The sequence below is a fragment of the Chionomys nivalis genome, chromosome 5, assembly GCF_950005125.1.
Source record: "Chionomys nivalis chromosome 5, mChiNiv1.1, whole genome shotgun sequence".
Lineage (NCBI taxonomy): Eukaryota > Metazoa > Chordata > Mammalia > Rodentia > Cricetidae > Chionomys > Chionomys nivalis.
The window spans coordinates 30,607,316-30,631,914 of NC_080090.1; the positions used below are offsets into that span (position 1 = coordinate 30,607,316).

Sequence of the window (24,599 nt, forward strand, 5' to 3'; positions counted from 1 at the left end):
GGAGGCCGGCAGTCCCTCTGTCCCACTCTCTGCCCAGCATTGAGTGACTGAGCTCCATCCTGCTACTCAGGGCTTTGGTGCTGCTGGAGAAGCCAGGCCTCTGGCCACAGCACCTCTACTGTGTGGAGAACCAGTGGGAAGTGATGATGACTGACCTGTCTGTGCCTTGTGTCTACTAGGTGCCTGATGGCTGGAATCCTGGACTTTCTGTCCTGGCTCTGGTTTCACTTGTCCTCCTGGGCTGCTTCTGTTTGGGGCTCACCTCTTCCTCATCCATCCCTCCTTACTGGGGCCTGGCAGGTACTTTGAAACCCTAAGGCCCGCCTTAGGCTGCTGCACATGCTCTTCTGGCTCACCTACTGGGGAAAGAGTCTGCATCTGTGTAATTAGAGAACCGCACCAGAGGGCCCAGCCCCGCCTTTAGACTAGTGTTGGGGCAGACCCGTCAGTCCTGTCATTATATGGCTGTCCCATATGCTGTTCTCGCTAAAGACTTGGCCAGACCTCTTCCATCCATCTCTGCTGGAGAAAGGCATAGCCGTGACCAGGCTCTACCTGCATCGCTGGCACAGAGAGGCTTGCCTGCAAAGTGCTACTTCAGACTTCTTAATCCCCAGTCACTCTGCCTGCCAGCATCCGTCTGCCTCATGTGGACACAGAGACCTGTCCATACCCATCTGAAACCCACCGTGGCTTCCCGTGGCTCCTGGGCTAAAACCTAGTCTTGTGTTAGAGTCCCGGGGCCCCTGAAGCTTGGCCTTTGCCCTCCAAGGCCTTCATCCTCATGTTTCCTGCCACCCAGCTCTGCTGCAACCGCAGTGAACCTTTTTCATCGTGACTTTCTCTGGCTCCCCTGACACTTTCTCACCACCCCAAACACAGGCTCCTGCTCTTCCCCATCATGTCCTTTGATGGGCAAGTCGGTGCTCAAGTGTCCGTTCATTGTGTATGAAGCTCCTACTGTGTGTCTGGCATGGACCACTGTGAACAAGGAAGACAAGGAAAGAGCAGTTCACATTCCTGTGGGGTGACAGCAAAGAAATAGTCAGGGACACCAGGATATAAGTTATGTTCAAACAACAGGGTTGTCAGGGACCACCTCTCTGGGTGTGTGGCAACTTGAGTGGAGACAAATAATCAGGGAGAAAACGTTTGGTGACGTGGGGCGTGGTCATTGTTGGCAGAGGGAAGAGCGAAAGGCCCTAAGGACAAACACGCATGCAAGGAGGTTCTAAACCTGATGGCTCCAGCTCAGAGGGCGCTCAGGCTGCCTGAGAGAAGCTGAGACCCACAATTAAGAATGTCCCTGCCACCACTGTCCCTTCTCTCACTGCCTCTGTCTCAAGCTGGGCAGTTCTACCCTAGGGAACACAGATGGGTGCTTGTCTGAGAACCCCCTTCCCCCAACACCCCAACATGTGCAGTGGGGACAGGAAGTGTTGGGTCTCGCCTCCCAGCTGCCTGGTGGGATGCCACCAAGCCAGGATGGCCTGCTTGGGAAGGGACAGAGGCCCTATTGAGCCAGCTCTCTGGGCCAGCAGGGACAATAGCCACACTGAGAACTAGGAACATCGGCCAGCATGATTGTCCAGGAAGTTACCAGGCCACTACCACCCCCTTCTGTGCTACCCCACCCCCAGCTCTCTCCTCTGGCTTCTCAGTTTAGGGGATGGTAGAAGCCAGTGGCCACTTTGCACTGATACCGCCTGCTTTGTGCCAGACCCATGCTGTCCCCAAAGAGGGAGAAGTACAGGATCCTGGGCATACTGCCTGCAGACAGGCACAGGTGCAAGGCCTGGAGGGGGGCATGGGGAAGGGGTGTGTACCCTGAGAGCTGGATAGGAGGGCTTCCAGAGGAAGAATCATGGCTCTAAAGCATGGCTGCAGCTGGGGTTGTGCTTTCACGACACAATACTCAGGAGCCATCAGCGGAGCTAGTTGACGTGAGTGACAGGCCAGGAGGAGGAAGAGGAAGACCATGGCCAGGGCCACCCATGGCCCCCAACCCATCTGTTGCTCAAGCCTGAGTGCTGTCTATAGGTGGGACATTTATTCCAGAAGGATCTTTGTTGGCATGCTACCACACTTGCCTTTCACGTTCAGGGGCAGATATAAATACTAGGCAAAACCCTGGTGGAAAACACTTTGGGGTAAGCACCCAGGTGCAGCATTGACCTTCCTGACTTCAAGCCCCTATCCCCGCACTTGCTGACAGATGGGGAAACTGAGCCATGGATCACAGAGTGTGGTGGTGAGTGTGTTGGGATCAGGAAGGAGGTTAGGGATGTGTACATGATCAGACCAAGGTCATAAAATTTCAGATTCTGGGGAGGGTTGAGTTGTCTCAAAATACCCCGCAGTGTGGCTTCTGCTCAGAGCCGGAGCCCTCGTCTCGTGGCTGTAAGTTCACAGGGGTGGGGGTGTCCGATTCCAGGACCCCATCTCTTGGGCATCCCTGCAAATTCTGGTTGAGAGTGTGAGTGCAGTGTTGTAAAGTAGGCAGGGAAGAACACGCCCAGTCATTGTGTGACTATAGCGTAGCTCTTTCCAGGTGCCTACATGGTCACCACTGACTTACAGAAGACAACTGGTACTTGGTAGTCAGACACATGCTACACATGCTACTACATGGGAAGCAGCCAGGCCAGCTTCGATAGACTCTACAGAGAAACCGAGGCCCCGGGAAGCTAAGCTGTAAGCCATAGATGTGGCAGGCAGGGTAAGGAGTTGAGCTGGGGCTGCCTGACTTCTGTCCGAGCTCTGGAGCACCCACTCTGTCCATCAGGCTCCATGTCTGTAGCTCAGGCTGACTGTTCCCAACAACTGAGCCTACCGGGAGCCACATATGCTGATGCCAAGGCAAACACTGGTGGGGAGGTGGGGGCAAGAGGTGTGACTGCCCCTTCCTCTGCTTTTTGAATGGACTGCTGCAGGACCTGGCAGCCGGGTCTGCACTACAATTATTGTGCCTATGATTGTTTCCAGATGCCGTAGACTCACAGGTTTGGGGCTTGGCCAGGGAGCTAGCCCTCCCTCCCCCACTCACCACCCCTGCCAGTCTGGTACCATAGAGCTGGTCCATCCATCTAGCTCCAGGCTGTCACCTTCAAACCTGCAACGTGCCCAGCTTCTGGGCAGAGGATCCCAGACTTCATTCCTGGCTCTCACTCTTAACTTCCTGTGTGACTTGAGGGGGTGGCTTGCCTTCCAGAGGCTTATTTCCTGGGCTATAGAATGGGCACATAGGGCAGCAAAAAGACAGAATTCGATGCTCCGACTTCCCCTCACCGTGCTCTGGACCCTCCTCAAAGTGGGACCACAGACTAGCAGCAGACCCCAAAGGAGAGTTGGAGATGAAGATTCAGGGACTTCAGGGGTGGGGCCTGTACTGTCACCATGATGCCTCAGTGCAGCTTGGGTATGAATAGAACAGCGCATCCATCCTCCAGATTCTGAGCTAGGGCTCCTGGAGTCAGAAAGACAAGAGCTGATTTCAAAGCCCTGTGGAAGAAAAGAGGCTTGGCTTCAGATTAGGAAAAGGGGTTAAAACACTTACCTCAGAGTGTGGAGGGTGGCCATGCTGGTTCTGAGTGACAGCCAGCACCCAGCCCTGAGGGGATGCTAACTCTGAAGTCACAGGTCTTCTGGGTGAGGCACTGCATGCGAGCAGGCCTATGCATGCAAACCTGCAAACATGCAAAGGAGCTGTGTGCGAGAGTGTGTATACCCCTATGACTCAGCAGCCTACAGCGAGTCCTGGGGCTGCATGGGGGCCTCCATAAAATGCCTCTCGACCAAGGCAGTCAGGGAAGTTTCTAGATGAAAGTGCAGCTTCCTTTAGATGTCACCAGGAGACACAACATGCCAGGTTATGGGACTGGGGTGGATGCTGAGTCTAAGAAGACCAGAGTTGCCCACCAGCCCTGACCTCTGTGATGGGTTCCTCTCCTTCCTCCTCTGGATTCTTGTGGAATGGATGAGGTTGCTCACGGACAAGGGCAAGGAGACTAGCGGGAAAATGAGACTGCAAGAAACACGCGATACAATGGGAGAAGTGCAGTGTGGGTTTGGATCCCAGCTCTGCTACCTCCTGGCTGTGTGACCTTGGATGATCTGCCACCCTCTTTGTGCCTTGCATTCCCCGTCTACGGGAGTTATGGACCAGCTGCTGGGGAGAAGCTGGTGTCAGGAAACTGACCATCTGTGGAGGGCTCCATCGTTTGGCCTGCAGAGCTACCTGCAGCAAGCACTTTGCCCTGGAGGACAAGGAAAAGGGGTCAGTCAGTTCTGCAGCCATGGTCCAGCCCTCAGATACAGAAGCAGGTGCGGGTGGGGATCGTCAGCCTTGCTTCCTGCTGTGGCCTCCTAGATAGTAGACTGGAGAGAAGCTCATCACCTCGCCCGAAGAAGTGAGATATGTTACCCATGTGGCACCTCATACCCGCTTCTCTCATTTTTAACACCAGAGAAATGATACCCTGATACCCGGAAATCGTGGGAAGAGCTGCAGATGCCAGAGCTGGCTACAGGGACTTCTTAACTCCTACTCTATCCATTTGCAACGGCACAAGTTACTTCACACCCCAGTGGTGGAATCAGACAATAGTCAGAGGTCCAGAGTTCAAGGCCGTCCGCTCCTTTCCTTAGTGACCTTAGACAGGTGACGGCCTCTCTGGGCTTTTGTTTCCACAGCTGGAAACAGTCACTGTGAAGCTACAAATCTGGTGTATAACTGGCCTCTGCTAAGCTCAGTACCATCAGTTGCCTGTGGCTCTCGGGTCTCCTGTAGGCCCAAAAGGCCACCGCTCACAGGTGTGAGGCAAAAACCTTGCTTCTGCCAGCTATCCAGGTGAAGAGATGATTGATGGGAGCCTAGAACTGAGGATGGAAAGGCAAGCCAGGCAGCCGGCAGTCAGAGCTTCCCCAAACAGCTGACTTCAGCGTTCCCCATCCAGGGTGGAGCAGATCTCTTTTTTGGCACTTGGCCACCTCCACACCCTTCCCCCATTGCTATTTTGAGCTGATCTCATTGTCCCCTCCTCCCACAGCTGTCTGTAGCCCTCATACCCAGAATCTCACTGTAGCCTGTAGCCTTTTCACCTCTTACACAGACACTTGCGTGCCCCCAGGACTGGGCAGAGCCTCCCTCCAGTCAGATGGACATGTTCCTCCTGGCCACATGCAAGCAGGCCTTCATGGGAAGGCCTTAAGAGGAGCATAGAAGAGAGATGTCAAAGAGACATCTTAGGAGTGGGCAGTGCCTTGCCCAGGGCTGGCCTAGCCTCTCTCCAGGTCTCCTGTCTGAGAGAGCTGTGCCCTTTATACCTCTGCTTGTTACCTCATGCCAAGGGCCTCTCTAGCCATTTGTGGGAGAAGCAGGAGGTCCCTTGCACAGATGGATGCACACATGCATGCACACTCTGGTGAGCCAGGAAAGTTTGCAAAATGTCTTTAAATTTGAGATAAACTCTAGAGTTTGGCATGGTAGAGTTGGGTTTAGAGAAGGACATGACCCAGAGTCCAGCCTTCTCTAGAAGGTTCTCAGCTAGCCACTAACATGGCACAATAGAGTGAGGGTACTTGAAGGCCAGTTAGCCCCAGGGAGATTGGAAGGGGTGGCTTTGAGCTTTTCCCTTGCAGGATAGTGGAAAAGCATTAGCACTTTAGGGCACCAAACTGGCAAAATGTTGATTTTGTTTTTAAATTTTAAATATAAGTTTAACAGGAAGAGTTAATGAAAGCTAAGGCTAGATCACCTGGGGCTAAATGGGAAGGGGGCTAATTGTCTTCTGCACATCGGTTCTATCCTGTCGTATGGGGCACTTCAAAGTTGAAGTGGCCACCAAGAGTTGGGGACTGCCTAGCTGAGCTGGAGTCATAACTGCAGCAGGAAAAAAGGGAATCACTGGGACAAAGGACCTGCTAGAGGTACAAGGACACAGGGATTTAGACTCTCACTGGGAGTGGCCTACCGTCACCAGCCAACTACAGGGTAGCTGGGAATCTCCCATCCACCCCTCTCTGCGCTACTATGGCCTAAGTCTGAAGTCACAGGGAGGAGCTTGAGTCTTTTGCAATGCCTGTGATTCTGCCACTCTGCACAGGCCCCTCTTCCCCTCCCTGCCCTCAGCCCCAATCCCATCCCTGCGGTCAGTGGAAGGAAGCCAGAGGCAGGAAACAGATAGCCAGGGAGTGGCTGTGCACATGGTTAGAAGTCCTGGCTTTCCAGAGAGTTTTGCCCAAGATTACTCCCCCCTGCATGAGGATTTGGAGAGAGAGTTCTGCTTCTATGGTACATGGCACAGCCTGAAGGCATTTGGGATGCCCACCGGATCCTGGGGAGCTCTTGGGGTCCTGTGGTCTCTCTTGAGCCTCAGCATTTCCAACATGTATCCTCTTCCTTCTTGATGTCACCCATTGTCCCACCCTTCCTTGTCACCCATCAGAGGCATGTCCTTTTCTCCCAGGCTTCTTTTGTGTGTCCCCCCCCCCCCCCCCCCCCCCCCCCGTCTTCTTGCTATCTCACTCCCAGCCCCCTCCCCAGGGTTTTCCTGAGGCCTTTTCCTGTCGCTGTGAAAGCTTCCATTGTTCCCCGGACTCTTACAGACCCTAGTGTTGTGGGCTAGGGATGGCATTTTTGTGGGATGGGAGGGGTGCCCCGGGGGCTGGGCCTTCTGGGCCCATGTGGGGCTGTGGCAGGAACCCAGAAAAGGGAGGGGGCTGGCAAGGGGACATGGACAAACGTTGAACTCAGACAAGGAGGCCCTTGAGGCTCAGAGGAAGCCAGGCTGGCTTCTCTCTCAGTGGCCTCTGTCCCAGCATCCTGCAGGTTACATGTGCCCAGTCCACCTGTCCCCTCCACAGGCTGCTTCCTCTAGAGCTCCAGGAAGCCTGCAGCTGCCCGGAGTGGACTGCTGTGCAGACATATGAGTCGGGGGACAAGAGCTGGAGGGTTCCTGCGGCACAGAGGAGGGAAAATCCAGGCCTGAGCACTGGACAGAGATGGGATCTCAAGTGTGACCCTGTGAAAGATGGATGATTCTTTACCCTGCCCTAAGCCTCAGTTTCTTTCTCTGCCACCAGGGTCAAATGCTGATTTTGAGGAAGCTATTGCATCAGAGATTGTCACCTGGAAAGCCAGGGTGACCTCTGCCTGCAGATATAGGTTCAGCTGGTCCCACAGAGATGAATCTTACTTGGGCTTGACCTCGGGGTCTGGGGCCAGGAGTGGGCCATGACCCCAGAAAGGGTCCTCTTTAGAAGGTCCCCGACGATGAGCTCTGTGAAGGCAGGGCATTCCCTGTTTGTTTCCATGTTCCTGGAATTTTCCACAAAGCTTGGTCAGAGTGGGTGTATGATAGATGTTAGTGGAGTGAATGAATGTTGATATGTCAGTCTAAGGTCACAGGTCAGAGGGTTTCTGTTACTCAGAACAGGATTGTTCTCTTGTTTTCTCACAGCCATTTCAGGGAAAGGCCAGGCACTGGGGGGAAAGTGTCGTACTGGAGTCAGTGAGCAGGGTTCAAGTCTTGGTGTCACGGCAGTGGGGCCCTGTGCAGACGCCTGGGCTGTCCTTGGTATCTGTTTGCTCTCTGGCTACAGGAAGGGGCTATGGAGGGGCAAGTTAGGAATTACTGGAACATAATAATGATCACTGAAAGTTAGGGTCCCCAGCTCTTCTGGAGCCAACTACCACCCTCACCCCCCCACACACACAATTAGCCGACAAAGAAAATAGGCTCTAAGAAGGGCCTGGTAGAGCCAGGGCCTAACTTCACATTTGCTTTCCAAAGCTTCTTTACTCAGAGAAGTTCTGGTCCTCCTCCTGGGAGAGACATCAAACCTCACAGGATACCAGCTGGGTGAGTCCATGGTCCGCTCCTGTCTCCCCAGGTTGACCATGGGAAGCCTGTGTCAGCTCCTGAGATCTGGTACTGGTTTCACCTCAGCCGCCAAGTTGCATAAGAGCACACAGACAGGGCAGGATGGGGCCAGCTGGAAGCCCATCTGTTCTTCATTTCCTCTCCCTGGCCCTATGGCTCTGGCGAGAGCTTCTTTCTCAGCTGGTTTCATGGGGCCAACCCAGGGCTTCATGAGAAAGGTGCTCAAGGGGCTGCCAAGCGCGCAGAGTGACGTGATGGACCTCCAGGGAGGTGGGTGCCGCTGCTCAGAGGCTACTTACACTCTCCATTCTGGAAACAGGGAAACTGAGGCCCAGAGAGACCTGTGACAGTGGTAGCCACTTCCTGTTTCTCACCATCCTGACATGATGGGTTCTTTGTGCCATGCTGGCATATTTCAAGGAAGTACAGAAAGTGTGTTGTGGCAGACAGCTAGACAGGCACTTGGTCAATGTGTCCTCAGACACTGGATTTATCACATCTGGCTCACAGTGTTTTGGGAGCTACAAAGACACACGAGGAAAGGCTACATCCCTCTCCCTCCTCAGCAGCTGGAGGAGGCGAGGGCCTCAGCTAGAGCCCTTTATTTAGACAAGAATCCAGCCTGAAGTCAGAATAGGCATCCTACCCCGCTGCTCCCTCCTGCCATCAGCATGGCTGTTATGACTGACATCTCTGCAAAGAAGGGGCTGTGAGGGAACCAAGCTTCACTCAAAGAATGATTCACTCTGCAGGGAATCCAGACATCAGGGCAAGGTGACCCGCTGGGGCTGTGACAAGTGAATACTTACTCTGGCTTCTTAAGATAGGGGAGCCATGGAGTCTTGGGCAAGGATGACAACCTTTCTGGATGAAGTAGTTTTGTGGAGCAGATCATGGTCCAATAGAACCAGCACCCAGAGGTGCCCAGTGCCCTCTCCACTGTCCATACGTGCAGCTACACTAGTGGAAACTGCCTTTTGGTTTCAAAGGGTTTCCATTCCCTGGGCAAATCCCCAAGCGCCCCCTGGTGGGCAGGAGGGGACTGCAGGTTGGGAAGTGAGTCGTTATTGCTTTCCTTTTAATCAGGTTTGCTCACGAGGAACAAGCCTTCATTAGGACAGAGTCTGAGCAGAAATAAACCCATCCACAGACCCATCCCCAAAGGCACATTTTGAAACCTTCTAACCTATTCCCTTGAGCTGTTTTTCATATGCTTTTCCTTTATACAGTATTCCGTCTCTCATTCCTACCTTCTCTAGAGCATTTTTCCAAATGTCTAACAAAACTCATTGTAACTTCAAACATTATATTTATTTGTGTGTGTGTGTGTGTGTGTGTGTGCATGGGTGTGCCATGGCACGTGTGTGGAGGTCAGAGGACAACTTTCAGTAAGCAGTTCTCTCCTTCTACCCTGTGGGCTCCAGGGTCTCCAGGCTGCACCAAGCCATCTCTGGGATGGTCGTCATAACTGCCTCAAGGACTCTCTGTTGTCATACACTCACTGGGAGCATCTGGGACCTGCTGTGGGTTGTCCCGTTTCCAGATTTTTGTTACCCTAAATAATGTGGCAGGAAGATTTTTGCAAATGCTTTTGGTCCGTGTATCGCTGATCATTTCCTTAAGGGCATTGTAAGGCCTTTAAAAAAATATCTGACAGTTCTGGGCAGGATGAGCAGTAGAAATGAAGCAGCAGATGCCTGCCCAACTCCTGCTCCAGGAGTGACCGAGAGAGGCTCTCTCCGCACCTGCTTCACGGCCTCCACTAGTTCTCAGGATCCAAAGGACTATAAAGCTGGAAGTACTCTCAGAATTGCAAGGCTCAACTTCCTGAGCAGGGCAAAGATCCTTTTGGCAAGTTTCCTGACGGTTGTTTACCCAGCCTCTGCTTACATTGCCTTAGTGACAGGGGACTCACTACCTCCCAGCCGACCTCAAGAGATCTCATGAGCTGATGGAAAATCAATACAAACTCATTCTGAAGCTATTCAGGGGTGGAAGCCCCTCTCCCTCCTCTCCCACCCCTCCCCTCCAGCTTCACTTTCTCCTTCCCAACTTACTTCTGCGTAGCCTTCCACTGCTCAGGCTGCCTTTCTGATACTATACCAGCCGCAGGAAGGTCTGAAAGCCCTTCCGTCCCCAGCTCTGTCCTGGGTGCCTTGCGAGTCCTCTATCAAATCTCTTGGCTTCTATGGTACCTCGAGGACCTGTCTGTTCTACCAGGAGTGGCTTCTGGGACCCACTGAGCCATGCCTGTGCCCCTGGTAGGGGCAGGGTAGAAGAGGTACTTAGCCTGGGTCAGGAAGCCTGCTGAGGCCTGGCAGCCGGCTTGACTGAGTGGTTACCCCTGCGGAGCTGTCTGTTGACATTTATGAGAAGAGTCCAGGTCTCAGCAGGGAGGAGACAAGGGGAAGGTGTCTGTTAATCCGCCTTCTCTCTGGGCTCTGGGCCCTCCCCCACTGGTCAGTATAAACAATGTCAGGACAGAGCCTTCCAGGAAGTGGCTCCTTGAAGCTGCCTGCCTGCTGGCCTGTGTCCCTTCCCTCTGCTATTCCCTAAATTTGTCCTGTATGCCACTTCCACCAGGAGGCCCAAAGAATTTTCTCATGAAATCTCTGTTGAGGGATTTTCTCCATAGAGCTGTGGCAGGCAGAAGAGCTTGCTGAAACTCACTTTCAGCCCCTCACGTATGCTCTGTATCCTGCTCCCACCCCCCAATCCTTAGTTTCACCAGCTGTCCTGCAGCCTTCCATAGTGAGTGGAAAGGTGACCTGACAGGTCTTGAACCCTGAGCACAAAGCTCAGGACCAGGGAGTGTCCCATAAGCACATGGTCTCTTCCCGCCTTCCTTGTCTTCTGCCAGCACACATCCAAGCTTCTGCAACCTTCTTTGGACTTGTTGAGGGGTCCGGCTGGGAGAATAATCCATTAGGTGAAGACACCTAACACCCTTTCTTCTTAGGTTCCCTAGTCCTCTGATGCATGCACCTTAAGACAGCAAACTACACCACTGCTACACTGCCCTCTCATTTCTAAAATAGTCTCTTTCCGATGTTGCCTGGGCCTCAGCCCCTCCCTCTGCGTCATCTGAAGTACCTTGGTTGCTCTCTCTGCAAGAGAAGAGCCATGCCCCAAACACCAGTGTTCACCGAGAGAGTGCCGTATGTGCCTGGACTGAGCTAAAGCACCTGCGAGGGTATCAGGTGTGCAGTTCAGGCCTTTGATCAGCGTCTGGTGTCCAGATGTGTAAACAAGCAGAGATACTTGTTGAGGGTCCCAGGTAGCAACAGGCAGAAAGGTTATGACTTAGGAACCTCACTTTGGAGTCCAGGATCTGAGCTTGTCCTGTGAGATGAGGTGTCTGTCAAGGAGCTGTCAGTCTGGTCTGTCAGCGTGGCACTGGCAAGCTGGAGCATCTGGGCCTATAGGAGGCCAGGCACCCCAACCCTGGGGATCTGGCAGACAACTCCAAAAGGCCGTGTTCTAATTCTAAGCTGTGGCCCTGTTCCTCGTTCACTTCTCATCCAACTGCTTGTTTTCCCCTTCAGTCACAATCTATACCACATTACACTTGTGGACTCCTTCACCGGGAATTCTGAGCCAGATACCCCAGGACATCGATTCACAACTTATTTCTAATTCTGACCAGGACCCATATTTTGCTCCAAATGTGCTAGGATGAATGATCCCTCCCATTTCACACTCAGTACATCTCTCTCTTTTTATTATTTTTCCTGGAACTCTAGTCAGACATCACCTAGTGATATGAATATCTGGAAAACAGCAGCAATAAATGCACATAATTAATGTGAATTATTATCTGATACACTATTACCTGTACATACTGATACAACTTTGGATTAGTAAATAATAGTAGTGCCAATAATCGTCCTGTTCATAGGGTTTACCTGTATCATCTCACCTAATGTTCAGAATATTCTTTTAAAAGTTTTTATTGCAGATATTAGTTATTTATATCTGTGTGCATGTGTGCCATGGCATGGATGTGGGGGTCAAAGAACAGCTTATGGGAACTGGTTATCTCCACCATGTGGGTCTCAAGGATTGAACTCAGGTCATCAGAGTTGGCAGTAAGTGCCTTTACCCAGTGAGCCTTCTCACTGGCCCCAAAAACTCTCGGACAGAGTTACTTCCTCTAACCTTGTCCAAGATCACAGAACTAGGATTTAGATCAGAGTCTGCACCTGACCTCTATACCCTGTTTTCTAAGTGGGCAGTCTCTCAGGGTTACCATGGCAACAATCGTCCCATAGCCCAAATTTCCTGAACCTGATGGAGGAGGAATTCTTGGGGGTTCTTATCACAATGCAGGTTCTTGGATGGGAAGATGGCTCAGTGGGTAAAGTGCTTGCCATATAAGCAAAAGGACCCAGTTTAATCTCCAGTACCCACAGAAAGAGCTACATGTGGTGGCACCTGTCAGTAACCCAGCTCTGGGAAGATGGAGACAGAAGGACTTCTAGATCTTGCTGGATATCCAGCCATGCCAAGTCAGTCAGCTCCAGGTTAGTGAGGAACTGTCAAGAAAGAAAGGAAGAAAGAAAGAAGGAAGGAAGGAAGGAAGGAAGGAAGGAAGGAAGGAAGGAAGGAAAGAAAGAAAGAAAGAAAGAAAGAAAGAAAGAAAGAGTGAAGAGCAATGGCAGAAGACCTTCTTGTTTGACCTTTAGCCTCCACACGCATGTGCACAGATATGCCTGCACACCCCACCCCCAACACACACCAATATAGGTCCTGATTTGCTGAATCTAAGGTGGGGCTCTGGATTCTCTCTCTAGCATGTTGCCAGACAATCCTGTCACTGCCAGGCAGGGTACCACACTTAATGATGACATATAGAGCCTGGTTCAAGCTGCTCTCAAACCCAAGGCCCACAAGAAAGTTATGTGGAGAGAGCTGTGGCAGAAGAGAGTGAATGCTGACTTTAATGGTCAGCCATTCCTCAGCCTCAGCTAGAGAGATTCCACGGCTAATGTGGGTCTATAGCTATGGGTAGTCTCCCAGTTTAAAATCCTGTGGTAACTAACTTTTAAAACCCATTCTTTGAGCTGGCTGTGGTGGTGTGCGCCTTTAATCCCAGCATTCGAGAGACAGAGGCAGGCAGATCTCTGTGAGTTCGAGGTCAGCCGAGTCTACAAGAGTTTGTTCCAGGACAGACTCCAAAGCTACACAGAGAAACCCTGTCTCGAAAAACCAACCAAACAAACCAAAAACAAACAAAAAAACCATCCTTTGTAAGTGCGTGTAGGCTTACAGCAGCTTTATTCATGACAACCCCAACTAAAAAGCAGCCCAGTGCACCCACCCTATGCCATTGGCATACAATGGATATTATTTGACAAGAGAGGGTAAAGTGTGGACACATGCTTCAGCAAGAAGAAACAAAAGGAAGAATATAAGCTGGGGAAATCTACAGAGGCGGATCATAGGAACCAGCGAGTAGCATAGGGAGTATTAGTGAGTACAGAGTGACTTTGGGAGGGTGATAAATATGTCCTAAAGTTAGGTTATGCCGACGACTGTACAGCTCTGAATATACTAAGAACCGTTGAACTGACTGTTTTCAATGAGTGAGATGCGCATTATTTGGATCATATTTCAATACAGTTATCAGACTGTGCAGGAGAGCTCTAGTTTCTTTCACATATAAAACACAAATCAGTTTTCTTGCTGCAAATCAACAAGAAAGAGGTTAGGGTTGAAAAGATGGTCAGTGGTAGAGCATCTGCTGCTGTTTCAGAGCACCAGAGGACAACTTTCCGGTAACTCCAGCTCAGGGGATCTGATGTCCTCTTCTGACTGTGCAGGCACCCGCGCACACACACACAGACACAGACATACACACACACACACACACACACAAACATACAAACATATATACACACACAAACATACACACACAAACACACATACACACACAAACATACATACAAACATACACACACATGCATATACACATACACACATATACACAAACATACATACAAATACATACACATATACATACACACACACACACACAAACATACATATATACACACATATACACACACACACACTTTTAAAGTTAATCCCCCCAAAGAGAAACAGTCCATGAAATATAAACAAACCATTCTTAAATACATGCAAAAATGTGTCTTCTTCATTATGAAAGATGTGTGTCAAGCCTCCTCTGAGAAGCCTTTGCACCTGTTAGATTAGTGATGCTATGGCTTCCCCTAAGGTAGAAAGGTGCATTTCAAGACCCTCAGTGGCTGTCTGCTCTGGGCTGTAACTAGGCATTGAAGTTCTAAGATCAAAATTTCTTCCCTCGGTTTCCCAACAGAGTAATTGTTCTCACCGAAGGTTTTTAGCAACCTCAGACTTTTTTCCCCCTTTCTTTATGATATTGGCTGATTTCCCCTTTTGGGGCGATGGAAGCACGTTACGGCCTCTCCTTGGTATATGAGTTGTCTGCTCCCTTACCCCTGTGATCCAGGGCAATTACTGTGCACAGTGAGGGCCACTTGAACACAAGCACTGTAGATCCTGCAGTTCATCTGGGAACAGCCAGGTACTGAATAGCTAATGGGCAGGTAGCATAGATAGCATGGACACACGGGACGATGGGACATTGCTGTCCCAGTCACATGGAGAGTGTGCTCATCTTGTTCCTCAGAACTGTGCACAGTATAGAGCTCACATGGTGCTTGTTTCTGAGACTGTCAAATCCTTTCAGATGGGTTGAGCACACACGACTGCAGCTGGGGAAAGCAAGCATGTGGCAGGAGCTTTAGCTAGAACCCCGCTCCTGGGGATCTGGGATGCGACGCTGGTGAAGCCTTATGTGAGCAGAGTCAGCAGCAATAGACACTACCACTAAAAATAGTGCACATACCCTATGCCCCAGAAGTCTCACTTCTGGAAATTTACTCTTCAAAGCCATGTAAGTTGACACGTGTACCAAGCGCTCATGGAAGCACACAATGAGCTCTCATGAATTCTGCCGCCATGCAGCTGTGAAGCAGAAGACAGTCGCTACTGGGACAGACATGAAGGAAACACCAGGATTAATTGGGTTGGAGACGTAGGTCAGGTGGTATAGTGCTTGCCCAACATGTACACGGCCCTGGATTTGATTCCCAGCGTACCATAAAGCAGGTATGGTGGTACAGATCTGTAACCCCAGCCCTGGGAAGCAGGGCTGGAGGATTAGAAGTTCGAGATCATCTTTGTCTATGTTGTAAGTTAAAGCCAGACTGTGATACATGAGGCCTTATATTTCAAAAGAAAAAAAACCAAGTAATGAGGCATGCATGTTATCTGTGTCTGTCTGGCGAGTGACAGGGGCCTAGACAAATATACTGATGCCCCCAGAGATTGAATAAGAGGGTGTTTTTCCATCTTTCACAAACACTGGAAGCTGAGACAGGAGATTTGAGTTCAAAGCCAGCCAAGAAAAGGACTGGCTCCAGGTAGGGGAGCGCACAGTTGGCGCAGGGGGCAGCGGAGGCGATTCCCTTCCATCAGACACTAGTTTCTGTCCTTGTGTGGTCACATCCCTGGTGGGACAAAGCACCTGTGCCCATCCCACTGCCCCTGCAACATCTGAGATGAAAACGTAACTCCTCAGAAGCCTGCACCTCACTGTCTCTGTCCTGGCATAAATGGGGAGCTCCGACCCCTAGGATTTGCAGGTGTGGTCTGGGGGCGACCATCTTACTTTCTAGATTGGTGCAGAAGGGTTAGCATATGGGACAGGATGCAGACTATGAAAGCTGAAGGCCCAGGCCCCACTTATTGTATTTACTTCCTGTCCTCCAGGCACGTCCCAAAGGCGAGGGGCTGACACCATACCAAGGCAAGAAGCGCTGCTTTGGCGAGTACAAGTGTCCCAAGTGCAAGAGAAAATGGATGAGTGGGAACTCCTGGGCCAACATGGGGCAGGAGTGCATCAAGTGCCACATTAACGTGTACCCGCACAAGCAGGTGGGTATGCAGGGCCTCTGGGCGAGGGCGGAGCTAAGAGTGGGCAGCCTGCAATCGGTGGGGCTTGGGGGAGGGCTGGCAGGGTGTTCTCTGGGTGGAGTAGGCAGAAAGGGTGGGCTGACTAGGACAGGGAGTAGAACAGCCCAATTTCTACAAGGTGCCCAGTGTCGGAGATCCAAGGGTTGCAGACCTGAGGAACTCACATAAGGTCTTGTGACCCAGGCAGAGAGGGTCAACTCACACTCTCAGAGCCAGGGGAACCGGACACCCTGCAGTGTTCTTGTGTGCCCTAGAGTCTGGCAGGGCAGGCTACTGGCCCCGTCTTGCCAGGCTATCCCTTGGTCGTTGATGGCTTTCTCTGCCTTCCTCTGCCCCACATCCTACCAGCATGACCTGGGCGTAGCCTGCTGACCTGTTAGTCTGGCTCTACATAGAGGGGCCCAGCCTAGAAGAATCTCTCAAGAGCTTGAGACTCCATTTTTCCTAATCACCATCATCCAGCCAGAGTTTGTTGAGCGCCTACTGTGTGCATCGGGGAGCCTGACGCACAAAGGATTTACATCCACTCCAGATGAAGTTCTGGGCTCCTGGGCTCTCTTGCTTTTGTGGCTTGAGCTTTGGGAATACTGCCTGCTGTACTGCAGGAGGCAGTGGAGCTAGGGGATGGAGAAGGACTCTTGCCCCTCCCCCAGGGCTGACCTGGGCCACCTCGTTCCTCTGAGAGTCCCTGCCCCCACTACATCTGTTTCCTGTTAGGCTCGGACTGTGTCTCCCCGAGACAACCCAGCTCCCCCAGAAGAGAAGAAAATGCTAATGGGATTTGCTTCCCTGCTGGGGGCGGGAGCCTCCCAGATCAGTCCCAGCTGCTGGGTGTTTCCTTCCACAGAGGGGAGTCATCCTAACAGCTCCCCCAAGCTCCCTACTGGCAGCCTGCAGCTGTAGGCTGAACACCAAGGCCAAGGAGAAGAGCAGTTCAAAGGAACTAGGGCTGGCCAGGAGGGTCAGGCAAGAGCATTTCCCAAGGATTCAACTGATGATCCTGCCCCTTCAAAATATTACTGATCATGTACAACATCAGTTGTGGTTTCCCAGGAGCCAGGTGCCATTCTAACCGCTCTCCTCCAGCCCCATCAGACACACTCTCTGTCAGATACGTTGTATGGATGAGAGTCAAGCAGAGATGAAATGATTTGCTGACACAGATATTAGGAAGTCTTTGTGGAACTCTGTGGTTATAGAACCCCCACCCCACACACACACCTAAACAAAGACAGCACCTGTCACTAACCTCTAGCAGAGGCTGCAGAAAGGCAAGCTGAGGTGGCAGCTCTCAGTCAAGGTATGGCAGAAGTGCTGTTCAAAGCAGTTTGACTTGTGGTACCATGAGCCGAGGACACACTGCAGAGGAGTGGTTTCCCAGAATACCCTTCAAGCCTCTCAGCTCTCCTCATTGACTCAGCCCTCATCTCTGGAAGCGCTGGACCTCTGTCAACCCCTGGGATGACACCCAGGAAAGCAGTGCCCAGCGGGGTGGGCAGAGCAGGGCAGGCACTAGTGAGTTCTCAGGGGCCAGGACCACGGGGGTGGGAGCAGCCTCACAGGAAGATGCTACTTTGGAGACAGACAGGGATCTGGAGCAGGCTAGAAGAGTACATGAGATCTAGAGCTAGTCACTGTGTGGGGCTTGACATTCATCATCTCCTCTCTGGAGGCCTCTGGACAAGACTTTTAAATAGCTTAAGGTTTCCTCATCTGTGGTAAGCCACCACTCCCGTGGAAGCTGTGCTCTTGAGGCAGCCTGAGTTACATGGTCTGACCACACAAAGCCCAAACCAGCAGGATTCAAGGCATTAGAGGCTGGTTCGCTCTTGTCCCGCTATCCCGTACTAGAAGACTGGTTCATGGAGGCTGTGGGTAGTGGAGTGTGGGCAGCAGTGGAAAATGGCTAAACATCAGCTTGGGTTTGGTCTGAGGTAGGTCAGGGCTCCCATAACCAGGCCATTCTTTGGGAGCCAAGCAAAGAGCACAGGAGTCCTTGGGTGCCTGGGACCTCCAAGATGAACGCATAAAGATCCAGATTCCAGCTCAAGATGGAGTCCTTTATACAGAGCATACAATGACCTGGGGCTATGCCCAGCCAGCAGAGACTCAGTTTCCTGACCCTGTGGGCATGCAAACTCATAGAGAGGTTAGTGCTGGCTCCCATTCTCTGGGACGTCTGGAAAGGCAGGGGATCACCCACCTCCTACTCGGATTGACCCTATGTCACTGCCCCTCTACCGTTAATATTAAAAATAAACAAAATAAACCAGCACCTTGAAGGACCATTTCTCTAGCTAGTCTTTGCCTTCGCTAGGTTTGCTGAGAACAACTCCCTGAAAAAGGCACCCCCTTTACAGGAGGGAATGAGATGGTGTCCAAGGATGGTCAGGTGGCCAGGCCAAGGCCACAGAGCCAGTGATTGGAGGCGGAGCTCCTCCCTTCTGGGACCTGGTCTGCAGGAAAATCAAACTCTTTCTCCTTTCCCCTACTGGGCTAGAATAGGTGAGACCACTGCTCTGGAAGGCCCTTAGTTCCAAGGCCTGGCTCTCTTCCTTTCAGTTCTTTCCTTTGTAGCTAAAGCTTTAAAAGGCTGAGTTTATAGACACCCACTTCCAGGGCAGATAAAAAGTAGAATCCTGCCCACCTACAGCCTAAACCCTCAACTTACAGAACCATCCGTTCCATTTGCCCAGCTGCTTTGTGTGTCAGTTTGGGTCAAGTCCCGGACCATACGGGAAAAACAGCCTGCTACTGCTGAGGACAGTCTACCCAGCTGGGCATGCCACTGGGACGCAAAGGTCTTTGCCTCATGCCCCATGTCAGTCTATAGTTTCTGCTCTCCTCTTTTTGCCAGCTGGCTCCCTCTGAGTCCCCAGGTCCGTGCAGAGAATCCTTCTGCAGACAGGTGTCATTCTGGGGGTGGAAGAACAGAGTCGTTGTTGCCAACTGAAATGATGTCCGCTTTGGAGCTTCTCCTCATGATCTCTGCAATGATCACAGGTCTTTGCTGACTGTTGTGGGTAGGGTAAGGAGGGAGAGCAGGCAGGGAAACCCAAAACTGTCTAAAGTCCAAAAAACTTAAGGGCTGGTGTGATGCCTCAGGGGAAAGGGTCTTGCCACCAAGTGTGAAGACCTGAGTTCAGTCCCTAGGACCCACGTGGTGCAAGAAGAGGACTGACCTCTGACCTCCACACTCAGGCTGTGGCACACATGCACACGTGTGAACACACACACATACACACTTAACACATACACAAGTAAATACATGTAATTTTGAGAAAGGTACTTGTGTGTGCCTAATGCAGCCCAAGTTACCTACAGCTAGCCTCTCTCGGGGTCCTTCCAAACTTTGCAAATAAGCACAGTAACAGCCTGCTTTTCAGACGGCAGGAGCTGCACAGGTGGCGCCACAGGCCTGGCAAGTTGCCTCCTTTCTGTTTCCCCATTAGAAAACAATGAGGCAGCTGGGCACACCTTTAACCCCAGCACTCAGGAGGCAGAGGCAGGTGGATCTCTGTGAGTTCACAGCCAGCTTGATCAACAGGATGAGTTCCAGGACAGCTAGGACTGTTTCACAGAGAAACCCTGTCTCGAAAGAAAATAGAAAAGAAAAGAAAAGAAGAGAGAGAGGGAGGGAGGGAGAGAAAGAAAGAAAGAAAGAGAGAAAGAAAGAAAGAAAGAAAGAAAGAAAGAAAGAAAGAAAGAAAGAAAGAAAGAAAGAAAGAAAGAATAAGGCTCTGTTTAATAGTCACTCAATAAATGGGCAGACATTGGGACAGGCACTAGGCTTGGGTTGGCCCCAGGCCCCAGGCAGGCTTTATGGAACTAAGAGCTGTTGCCCCTTGGGCTGAAGTGTTGTAGCTATGTCCAGGATAATCTTTTGATTCCCAAGGCCACTGGAGTGACAAGGGGACAGATGTGAGGTGGGGTTTCCTTTGCCTGAGACTCAGTTTCTTCATCCAGCAGATGTCTTTGCATCCCAGTCCTGCACTGATTTTTGGGCTGGATTTGGGAGATCTCTGAACTTCATTCAGGGGACAGTTGCCAAGAGAGGACTGCAGATCAAGCAACTTATCTGCCCATGGTTCCGGGTCTAAGACCCCTGCCTTGACTCTAGTCAGCCCAGAAATTTTACCTCAGCCTCCTGGACACGTGTCTACAAATGGGCAGAAGGTGGGGTACCAAAGCATTGGCTGAGCTTCCTCCGTAACTGCGGGTCCTCTCCCTCCTCCCCTCGGCCTGTTCCTTCTTCTCTTTGCAGAGACCCCTGGAGAAGCCTGATGGCCTGGATGTGTCTGACCAGAGCAAGGAGCACCCGCAGCACCTCTGTGAAAAGTGCAAGGTCCTGGGCTACTACTGTCGTCGTGTGCAGTGACCTTGGCTGCCACTGCAGAACCCCTCAGCTACCACCTCCCTGTGCTGCCCAAGGTGTCCCTATACCTGAGGAGACCTCACAGGCCTGTGGGCTTACGCAGAAGAGGCTCATGTCCTCGTCTCATGTGCTAACTGTGTGGCTGACTTGCTCTGGACAGGGTGCAGAGACAGGAGGTTCAGGGACTCTTCAGCATAGGCCTGGTCTGTAGAGGGACAGAGGCCAGCAAGTGTCTTGGTATTCTCACAGGCTCTCTTCCCGAGTGTCTTTGGGACTGAGTGGCTTTGTATCTGCCACAAGTATACCAGTGAACTGTGAATCCTGAGGTCTGTGGGAAGTCTTCCCTCCAAGACCAGCCAGGTCCTATCCCACCCAGAACCTTGCGGCTTGCCTCCTATGAAAAGCCACTCTGGGGAATTCCTGTTTCATTCCTAATCTGTAGTCACAGAGGGCAGTTACTTGTTCTAGCAGCTGCTGAGGAGTCTGTTGGGCCCACAATGAGTCCCAAATCTGACCACCCCTGACGTCACTGCATGGTAGCTAAATACAGCCTCCCCTGCCAATGGAACTGGCAGGCAGGGGGACATTAAACATCCTAGGGACATCAGGCATTACCTCCCATGACCTCCCCCAGACTGTCCTGTGGGCTTGGGTTCTATCGGCTGCTCTCTTCGCATCCTTAGCCTTCCATCCATGTCAGGAATGCACCCCACAAAAGCTGCAAGCCTGCTTCAGCATGGAGGATGCAGGTCTTGGCATTCTGGAGCTACTTTATGCCACCCGGGACAAGGGCATCTCATCTCCAGCCTCAGTTTCCCCACTCGTTAAGTGAGAAAGTGCCACCAGAGGCCCCAGTGAACTTTGGTGTTCTAGAAGAAAGATGGTTGCCTCCCGAACACAGAGCATCACTGGGGGGATGGGATGCCCCTAGCCAACCAGGTGTACTGCCTTCCAAACCTCTGCTCCTGGTAGCCACTTAGGCTGAGTGATGCCGGGTCCTCTCCTACAGCCATCCTTGTCTGATGTTCCAATCCCCTGAGAAGATGGAAGATGAGCCCCTTCCCAGGTCTCCTCAGCCCCTCACACTGGGCAAGTCTAAAATGAGCCACAGAATCTCTCCTTTGGAAACTGGGGATAGTGATTCCCTACTTTTCCAGGAAGGCAGAGAAATCTCCTGGCATGTCACATGGCCCGGGAAGACCGCTGTCCTGGCCAGGGTCAGCGGCGCCCCCTCTCCCTGTGACAAGCCACATTTCTCTTGTCTTTCTCCTCTTCACCAGCTGCCAGGACTGAGTAGCTTGACTTTGCCCCAACACTATGCCATTATGGAGAAGAAGAAAAAAAGTCAGACCATGAAATAGGCCTGAAATTCAGTGTTTACACATGGTGCCCAGTTGCCCTTTGTTTTCAAATGAAGATGCTTTGTATGACTGAGGAGTCACAGTGAAGTGTTAACCTAGGGTCCAGGGAGTGAGTGGAAGAGACAGGTGGGTGTGTCTGCAGCCAGATAGCTGCAGGATAGATTTTGGGAGAACATACCCTCTGAACACTTAAAAAGGTATATCTGTGGCAGTCCAGGGCACTAGCTGCCACCCTGCTGCCTAGGAGTGGCATGCTGGACTGCAGACTGTGAGCACCCAGCACCAAAGACTCTCCAGCCTTGCTGCCACACTAGGGCCGCCCCATGCCAAGCTTCCTGTCGCTTAGGAAAGGGCTGTTTCTGTCAGTCATCCCACTGGGCCCCTAAAAAGAATGTTTACAGCAGTGGGCATTGTGCTTGTGTCCCAAATGAGGACAAGTTGGGGCGAAGATTCAAAGAACCCAGCAACAGAGGAAGTTGGGGTAGGCAGAAGGTGGGACAGGTGACCATTTTGGTCACTGTACTGAATCTGTACACAGCCAGGCCCTCTTGACTCAGGCAGCTCCTCTCTAGTTTTGCCTTGCAATAATTTGGCTGAACTTGTGATCTTTTTGAGGCAAGCAAAAGATACCACTATCTAGGCTGGGTGCTGGGAGACTTAATGCTCAGAGGGCCTGGGAGCCCAGGAGACAAGAAAGTGTGTGGTTTTACTACATTCAAAAGGGACAATCGCTTGCAGTCAGTAGATCTAGCGATCTAGTTGCGAGAGAATGGTGTTTACCCCATATGAAGTATTCAATAGCTCTACTTGTGAATTTGTATTTATTTTGAGTTATACTTGACACAGAATTCTTTTTTTTAAAAAAAAATGCTATGTGTGTATTTTGGGAAAAAATTCATAGATGTTAAAAATTCCTGCACGGTTACCAGTTTTTCTTGGGACACTGAACTTAGTAGCCTCTCCCCCCCAAATTCTTCATAGTAACTTTTGTTTGTATATATTTGAGGGTTTTTTTTTTTTTAGAGAAAAGAAAAATAGGATTGCTTGATTTTGTTGAAATTGAAAACAACAAGAAGAGGCATTTTTTAAAAATGCCAGTGCTTTTGAGAGGACAATCCATATTGAGCAGATTTCTAGATGGAGTTTTGCAAGTCTGGCTGATCTGTAAGAGAATATATAGTGAGAACTTTTCCTTTTCCTTGTTATTTTTTTCTATGCTTTGGTCTGTAAAAAGTAGGCAACTGAACTACATTAAGAAGGAAATATTATCTACATAGAATTATTATATGAAGTGGTACATAATTCTAACGAGGAAAAAACTTTGTAATCCTTTAAGCTATTTGTTTTTTTTTCTATTTTGTTTTCCTTGGATGAAAATATCAGTATTAAGCAGCCAGTATATTATTCAAGTGTTTAGACTTATTAATATGCTCTTGTCCTGTATTTATACCTTTGTGTATTTTGAAAATATTGCTTTTTTAAAGGGAGTTACCAATGGAAAACATGGTAAAAAGCGAACAGAGATCCTTTGTGCCTCTTCCTCTGAGGTCGGCAGATGGTATTGTAATCTTTTCTCCTGCACCTTTGTGTTATTATCTTGTTATTATGGTTTTATTAATTTTTTAGGGGAGGGCAGGAAATGGGCAAGGGAAAAGGACACATCGGATGAAAGAGTCCTTTGGTCTGCTAGCCCATTGGCCTTGACAGCAAGACCCAACCAGGTACAAGAAAACAGGAGGCAGGCTTCCTCCTCGCCTGCCCGAGCCCTGACTCCCAGCCCCATACTCTTTGAACTTGGATCTGTTCACCTGAGCCCTTACACCTGCCTTTTAGCATCTAATGGACTTGAATCTAAACAAAAGTCTAATCCAACCTCACTACATTGTAGCCAGTGCAACAACTAACAATGATGTAGGGGGTGTGGCAGCTTCTGGGAGGTGGCAATGAGGATCATCGTTTGCTCTCATGGCCAACTTCTCTGTACCAACCCCTGCACCCCCAATAGGTGACCCTGTTCATGTTTGTATCTGTTCATGTGTGTGCATTCAGCTAAGAAGACAAACAGAACCCGTGAGCCCTGCCTGGAGGGTGCGTGGAGAAGGCTCCTGACTTCCCTGAAAGGCTGGCCTCGGGGTGGCATTCCGTTGTGTGCCTTATTCCTGAAGACTCTATATACGGCTTGCCTATGAAAATATAGCCTTTCTGTGCTGTATTAAAAGAACTTTGGAAAGAAGGAGGCTTGTGAGTTCGTTTACAAGGAGCATGGGGGAGGCTGGACATTTTCACAGATGTGGGACAAGGCAGGGGTGGGAAGAACTTGGGCCGGCATTTAGTTCCCCCAAGTCTGGTCATACTGTCCTTGCCCTGCCTCCACCATTGCCCTGCCTCCTCCCAGTCCCTTTGCCCTCAAGTGAATGCTCTTTCTAAAGTGAGGGCTCTCCCTGAGCGGGGCCCCAACTGGGTGAGATTGTCAGTAGATTAAGTCACACATTAACTCAGATGGACTCCCACTCCTGGGTAACCATATATAGGAGTAACTTAGTCTCAGAGAGTTCAGCCCTGGGCTCTGATGTGGCTGCACATGTTTGAATGTGAGCCCAGGATTGGGGTCCAAGACACTGGCTATCACATGCAAGCAAGGGGAGAGGGAGCAGAGAGTTCCTTTGATCAAGGCCAGGACTGGACAGGGCTGTCACAGGTTGGCGTCTGTAGGAATAAAGCACCATCCCGAGAGGTTGCTTGTCCATGAAGCTTCTTGGCCAAGCATTGGTACTTCCCTTCAGTCTTGCTGTTCACCAGTCACCTACAGAGACAGCAATGCTAAGACACTGGTCTAAACGTGTCCTTGGGTTCTTTAAGACCCCTGGGTGCACTGTGTACCCTGAGCAGCACCTGGTCTGAGGAATCTCCTTATGGTCCTGGGGGCACTAATAGTACTGTCAGTGAGGGGCTGCTGAG

The 24,599-nt window shown here is 50.9% G+C and overlaps 1 protein-coding gene across 1 annotated transcript in view; it reads left to right on the forward strand.

The window, feature by feature from the left end:
- Zcchc24 (zinc finger CCHC-type containing 24) overlaps positions 1-23,864 on the forward strand; it is a 50,829-nt gene extending 26,965 nt beyond the window's left edge. The window contains exons 3-4 of the mRNA XM_057770433.1: positions 15,702-15,866; positions 20,170-23,864. Of these exons, the coding sequence (XP_057626416.1) occupies positions 15,702-15,866; positions 20,170-20,283 (279 nt within the window). The 3' untranslated portion in view covers positions 20,284-23,864. The remainder of the gene's footprint in view (positions 1-15,701; positions 15,867-20,169) is intronic.
- Positions 23,865-24,599: the final 735 nt, after the last annotated feature.